This window comes from Mizuhopecten yessoensis, unplaced genomic scaffold (assembly GCF_002113885.1).
Source record: "Mizuhopecten yessoensis strain PY_sf001 unplaced genomic scaffold, ASM211388v2 scaffold4017, whole genome shotgun sequence".
NCBI lineage: Eukaryota > Metazoa > Mollusca > Bivalvia > Pectinida > Pectinidae > Mizuhopecten > Mizuhopecten yessoensis.
The window spans coordinates 48,268-55,881 of NW_018405334.1; the positions used below are offsets into that span (position 1 = coordinate 48,268).

Genomic DNA, 7,614 nt, shown 5'->3' on the forward strand with positions numbered 1-7,614 from the left:
GGGGGGGGGCAAAATTTGTTATGGTTTATAATGGCAAATGATACTTTGAATATTACATGTTGATAACTTGATTGGAATTATAACCCTAAGTTGACAGTCTGATACTTTGTAAATTTTGAGCCATCCCTACCCCCAAGGGCTGTAGGGTGGGGCCCAATGGAGTCTGTGTGCTAAAATAAAATTTCTTCATTTTCCTTGTTTAGAATCAGAGGTGCTAGTTTCAAATACTTTTCAGTCTTAAATCTGCATGCTAGATTTTGAATAAGGTGGTTTTATTGTTTTTTGTCACTTTGAATAATATTTCTGTTCATGTTAAAAACAAAAATCAACTCTCTGTATAAATATATCAGGTGACCGTTAAGGCCCATGGGCCTCTTGTTCTGCGTATAGTCGATACAGCCGTACTCAATGTCTTTGTGTATGTAACAGAATCGTATTGAAGAAGCAACACGCTGAAACACTTGAGTCATCCATGTCCTTGGAACTCTATTTAAGCATTGGTGTACAATGACTCCGTCTGCATCCATTCCTACAGCTATTGACCAATCTATGTTCAGAATGGAGGAGTCGCAAGCATTGTCCATCACCATTGAGTAGATGCTGATATGCTTATGTCATTCACACACACACCGGTATAACACCTGTAGACGTGTGCCCGGCACTATGTCGAGTATTTTATCTACTACCCAACCTTCACCAACTACAGCAATATTGTCATTGACCGGTCACTGCAAAATACACCTTGATGTATACAATGATGGTTTCCATAATAATAAAATTGGTTGTGTTGTCATGTTTTCTAGTTTTGGTTTCTGCAAGGACGCGGTCTCCCCTAGTAACACACACTGACATTATTTTTATTTGGTGTTAAATCCACCCTGTTACAATTTATCGTCGCACAGAGGTTCTGTGTAATAGGGGATACTCAGATAACTGTTGTCCGGGCTGGACTTTGTATCTGCTGCTGTATCTACCCCTGTCTTTTCAGGTATGTCACATTATGTTACTGTTTTCGTCACCTGCCCACTTCCCCCAATCAATTTAGGAGAAGATGGAAGCAGTACAAAATGGAATCAGCCAGTCTGCTAGAGAACAATGGTCTGCAATAGAAGGAAGTACAGTGGCGCGATGCTTGTCTCTTTCCGCTCTGCCTTTGTTCGAGTCGAAGGTAACTGGAATCATCCAGCTAAAGGTTCAGTAGACACTGCAATTTTTCTTGAAGCCTGATCTTTGGTGTGAATTTTAAGATTTACCAGGTGAAATTCATGTTAGTTTGCCAAGTGCATGTTTCCCCAATGTAATGGTATATTGATATTGAGTCTACTAACCATGTCAAACACCTTCAACTCTTTCAAGTTTCTTCTCACGTTCTGTCTCGTATCTGATTAGAATTCGGGCATTTTCGACTTCTAAATGTTTCTGTTACAAAAGGGTTTGGTCGATTTAACTGTCAAGTTCCTTCTTCTTGATCTTTTTTTCTGTGCTTTTCTATTTCTTCTATTAAACTTTCGATTTTTTTCAGTTGATTTGTAATGGTGTAGAACTGATTTCTTATTGAATTCGAATTATTTTATTTTGCTCAGCGTCATGGATGGAAGTTTTTGCTTCATGTATATTTTGTGAAGTTACCCCACTGAGCTCAGCAAACTTATGAATCCTGTGTATGCTGGAAACACATTTCGCACATAAGAGGTCAGATCACATGTCGAAAACTAGTCCAATGTTTTATCTTTGTTGTAAACACAGGTAGCCTGGCCTTTGTATTAATGTCTTTCTGCACCTTATAGCATACTATTGTATTGTCTGCCATTTCAAAGTTCCATGTTTTCTCATTTTAGAAACGAGGAAATTGTAATTAATTAAGATACAGATTGTTGTGTTTAAATTTGTGATGATCAATGTTTCAAGTACAACATTTGCAAACCTATATACACCAGATCTGAATCGTGTTTACCAATCCCTGGTTCATGAATAAAGCACAACATCTCATGTGTAAGTTTATAAAATGTCACTTAACAATAACGATAGCAATAACATGATAATATCACAAGGTAGGTAAGTTAAGAAACATGTCACCAGCAGTAACAATAATAATAACAACAATAACACAGACAGTAACATGCTATAACGCAAGGTAGGTAAGTTAAGAAACATGTAACCAAACAATTACAATAACAATTACAACAATAACACAGACAGTAACATGCTATAACGCAAGGTAGGTAAGTTAAGAAACATGTAACCAAACAATTACAATAACAATTACAACAATAACACAGACAGTAACATGCTATAACGCAAGGTATGTAAGTTAAGAAACATGTTACCAAACAATTGCAATAACAATAACAACAATAACACAGACAGTAACATGCTATAACGCAAGGGAGGTAAGTTAAGAAACATGTAACCAAACAATTACAATAACAATTACAACAATAACACAGACAGTAACATGCTATAAGGCAAGGTAGGTAAGTTAAGAAGCATGTAACCAAACAATTACAATAACAATTACAACAATAACACAGATAGTAACATGCTATAACGCAAGGGAGGTAAGGTAAGAAGCATGTTACCAAACAATAACAACAATAACACAGCCAGTAACATGCTATAACGCAAAGTAGGTAAGTTAAGAAACATGTTACCAAACAAGTGCAATAACAATAACAACAATAACACAGCCAGTAACATGCTATAACGCAAGGGATGTAAGTTAAGAAACATGTTACCAAACAAGTGCAATAACAATAACAACAATAACACAGACAGTAACATGCTATAAGGCAAGGTAGGTAAGTTAAGAAGCATGTAACCAAACAATTACAATAACAATAACAACAATAACACAGCCAGTAACATGCTATAACGCAAAGTAGGTAAGTTAAGAAACATGACACCAACAGCAACAATAATAATAACAATAACACAAACAGTAACATGCTATAACGCAAGGAAGGTAATTTAAGAAGCATGTTACCAAACAATAACAACAATAACACAGACAGTAACATGCTATAACGCAAGGTAGGTAAGTTAAGAAGCATGTTACCAAACAATAACAACAATAACACATACAGTTACATGACAATAACGCAAGGTAGGTAAGTAGCAAAATTTGGAAAGCATCTGTGAAGTATGGGAGAGGATAATGCTGTACTGATGATACTTAAAATACCCACTAACTCACTGGGCATCGTTGTCATTAAAGACATATAGTGGTGTTGCTGGTTAATCATCAAATAATTTAAAGGAAGCTTTAAGAATAAGTCATTTAAAAAGACTTGAAAATCCTTTTTAACCATAATAAAATTTCAGTAAAATACGTAAAAAAAGGTTCATTGTTTCTAAAGGTGATTTTAGAGTGTTTCAACGATTTCGTATGATTTATTTTCATAAGTAAGTATCCGTAAGAACTAGTGGTGCTGTTGTTTGTAAATAATCAAATAGTTTTAAGTTAAGTTCACATCATGTCATTAGAAAACACTTGAAAAACCTTTGAACCATTATAAACTTTTAGAATAATACGAAAAAAACCGTTTATTCTTTCTCAACGTGAGTTTAGAGTGTCAACGATTTTGCATACTTTATTGTAATGAAAAGGTATCATTTTTCTTTCTTTTCTACAACACCCCTATTTCCAGAGAGCGAATTAACAATTGCAGCGAATATAAGTCAACAATATAAATGCATTGTAACGTGAAGGGCGAAATTAATACATTTACTGGGCGAAAATTGATTTCACTGACCAAGGCCGAAAGTTTGTCTTGGCTAAAAATTCCCGATATACATTATTGCTGATAGTGCTAAGTCGTTTGACTGAAATATTTAAAGCGATAGCTCGAGATATTAGGCCGAGGCTTCGAGACGTCAGGCCGAGGCTTCGAGAAATTAGGCCGTGGTTTCGAGATGAGTGAAATGTGAAGCCAACACACAAGGACGAAATTAGAACTTAAAACTGATAGGAAAAGACAATAAAGAAAAGCTGACCCGACACCAAAACCAGAGGAAAGACATCATGAATCTCAACGAAAATCCGGAGTCGGGAACAGTGCTCAGGATATAACCCAAACAATTCGAAGATCTAATTTTTCAATGAAGTTGAACTAGAATAACCTGGTCAGTTGGGTACATTTAATGTATATATGTGATTCCAGAAGGTTCACAGCTCGTGCAACGCTTGTCACGATTTTCACAATTATCTGACACAAGGTCAAACATGGTTAGCTAACATATCTGCTAATAGGTCAATTTGGCATTTGTTATCTTTCTTTGGCACAGCTCCGGGACAACAGTGTACTCATTGCCGATTCCTGTTCCTAAATCTGCCAATAAATATTTGGACTATAACTTTATTTTCAAGACTTTGCTCAAAGCATAACCTAATGTTCGAAGAATAGGGAAGATTGAACCAGATCAAAATTCATTCCTTTGTTGACGGGTCATAGTAAATTTGTCTAATAAAATAATTTTTCTTGCAGTCATTTCATTTTAATATATTTTTATCCACTAAATTCTCAAACTGTTGCTGAACGACATGTTCAGCACCTGTTTTGCCTCCCATTGCGGTAGGATATCACACATTATCCTTACAAATATGACAGGAAATTATTAATTCTTAATTTGAACATATTTTATGGTGAATTTGACTGGTTCGACAAGATAATATAAAATCATATAATGACCTCAATAAAACCTGTAATTGATGCTGCCGTTACGACAATTGAATAACCATTTACATTTGACCCTTTTATATATGCTATGAGTATAACGTTATTCTGGTAAGAGTTAAAGTAAAACATGAGGCACATCCAATAAAGAGGAGAAACTAGCATATTGCTACCAAGGAAAGGGAAATTAAATTTATCATATTTATCATAACGTCTGAAAGTGAGGTTGACATTATTACAGGTATATGAAAGGTTAAGACGTGAATAACAAGAGAGTCTTGTGGTTCAATTTTTTACTTTCAGAGAATAGATAGCTGTCGATTTTTTTTACGTAATTCAAGGAAAAACATCATAAATACAACTCAATGTTTGACTACAAAGTAGGAGAATATCCCTTGTTACCACTGATGAGTCCTAAAAGATGAAATAGCTATATGTTTAGTAAATATTTCTCATGTAATTGTCGTTGCTATCAGAATGTTTGTTAAACAATGAATTCCCTCAGAGTAGATTTCAGCATCTCTGGTAGAAACCCTTAGTTACGTACATTAGTCATTTGTCAATATGACATAATGCATTGATCTTGGCAAATTATTTAGAGTCCAATCAGCTATCGTTGTGAATAAACATCTATTTTGGAAACGCCATATACGAGGAAGGTTACAGAAGAAAGGAAAATAAAATACTGTGTAATTACATTATATAAATCGGTTAACCAGCTTGGTTGTGAAAAAAACCCACTAAAATTATTTAAATGGAATGGATTACTTAATTAATTAGGTCAAAGTTTACCTGACCATATGGTCCTATCATGTCTCTCTGTGATTATAATACCACTGATAAGACTTGAGATCTAGGTCATTCTCAGAATTTTGGTACAAATACATCGGACTTTTCAACTCTTTGATTCACTAGTCACCTTGATTGTGTCCACATCAAATCCTAACGATGAACGGAGTTCTCGCTATCCTGGCCTGTATGGTCGCCATCGTGAGTACAATGATGATCTTTGTTATTTTGAACTAATTGGCCTTTCTTCGTCAGGTCTATTGCTGGTCTGCCGCGTCTACGGCGCAGGAAAACAGGTGTTTTTCATTTATCTTTGAAATATTTTAAAATTTTTGACGTGCTCATACAACGATTGTCATGCTAGGATGTCCAGTGAAAAGTGACTACGTTGTAAACATTAAGAATTTTATCATGTTATGTGTTTTGCTTCAGTTTATGTTATTGTCATTTTAGATTAACATCTATTTCAAAATCCAATCTTGGCCTTGGGGTTTACTCTGTAACATCATTGTACGATTTTTGTAGTAAGGTAGTAAGCTTACTTCATTTCAAATAAACATTGATTGATATGGACAGAACATTTATTTCACTTCCATGCTTGTCTGTTAAAACTTTCAGGTCAAGATACATAATCTTTTCAGAATTCAGTTTGTTTTCCAATATGAGATTCTTTTAGGAAAAAGTTACCTAACGCATAGTGTTTCGGTATATTTGTCAGCTTGAGCCTGAAGTTTTACTCTTCGAAAATGAGAGTCAATCTTGTTTAAAAAAGCGACAGAAAAAAATGTGAATGCCATGGTTTTTCTTTTTTTCTTTATCGTTTCATTGATTAGTAGACTTTTTCAGAAGTAGACAATCATGTATTCTAATTGCTTCGTGGTTGATCCAGTGTAAATTTCGCTTTTTTTCCCCGGAATAAGGGCAAATTCAGCATTATAGCGAATATAAGTAAACAGCATATAGACATAGTAATGAAATGTGAAGGGCGAAATTAACACCGGGCGAAAACTGATTTCATTGTAAAAGGGCAAATATTTCATGTGGATCCTGTATGAGCTGTGAAATAACATTTCCTGACTCTAGTATAGATAGCTCAATGCAATTTCTTCAAGTTACAATCGGAAAGTAGTCATCGATCTTATTCAGTAAAGGAAATCGAACTTATACAAAACACCGTACCATTGTTCTATTTCAGACTGTTGCTATGACAACCACCAAGGCACCACATCATAATCATAACCACACACATCACCATGGAACCCATCCGCCACCTATTGGAGAGGGATTTGTCTTCAAGTACGACCAACACTCGGTAATAATAGCACACACATTGTTGTCAACCTGAACTGATGATTTCAAGCATCATGTCACCTACGAAATAAATATGACACCGTATAAACTCTTATCAAAAGTATAAATATGTGAATAGGTATTCAATTCCATTAATTCAACTCGGCTTATCAGATGATCGGTTATCGATTATACATATTTGCATAGAAGATTATAAAAATAATATATCCAAGTGAGGCTTCAGTTCTTTTTCAAGATTTTATTTCTTTAATATTTGTACTCTGATCGCATTTGAAATGTAACGGAAAACAATTTTTGACAACTTTTGAAACGATTAACAGGAAAACGTATTTGTTTACATAAACGTTGAAACATTAAAGAGATCACTATTGGTATATTATAGCATCGTATGGCTGTGATCAGTAATCACCAATGCTGGATCTACAATCCAAGTGATGACGAGAAGAACTCAATATCTGATGTTCACGCTCTAAGGAACCTTGAGGTTTGTTTTACGCTTATATCGTTGTACCATGCACGACGTATGTGATTTTGTGCATAGTTCATCAATTAAAAAAAAACTCTCCCTCAAAAGGATCCCAGCAACAAAACATAAAACTACTAAATGTGTGAATTGGTACCTCTTTCGATAGTATAATTATTTTTTATAATGACTAGTTTCTGCAAAAAAACATGCCTTGCCAAACACCATTGAGAAATAATTAAACAAATGAAAACACATAACACATAACAAAAGTGTTCTGAGGTTTGAAAATGCCATGTTTTATAAATAGTAAGTATGTTTTGAAAACAAACAGTAATTAAAAACTTATTTTGCGAGCTTTAGAAAACAAACAAAAAG

At 34.6% G+C, this 7,614-nt stretch overlaps 1 protein-coding gene across 2 annotated transcripts in view; it reads left to right on the forward strand.

Annotated features, from left to right (window-relative positions):
* Nucleotides 1-305: 305 nt before the first annotated feature.
* Nucleotides 306-7,614, forward strand: part of LOC110448343 — a 14,895-nt gene continuing 7,586 nt past the window's right edge. The window contains exons 1-3 of one of the 2 annotated variants that reach the window (XM_021494525.1): nt 306-1,168; nt 6,658-6,774; nt 7,156-7,257. In XM_021494525.1, the coding sequence (XP_021350200.1) occupies nt 1,052-1,168; nt 6,658-6,774; nt 7,156-7,257 (336 nt within the window). In that variant the 5' untranslated portion in view covers nt 306-1,051. Of the gene's footprint in view, nt 1,169-5,485; nt 5,664-6,657; nt 6,775-7,155; nt 7,258-7,614 lie in introns of those variants that run through there. The other variant, XM_021494526.1, reaches the window with a different exon arrangement.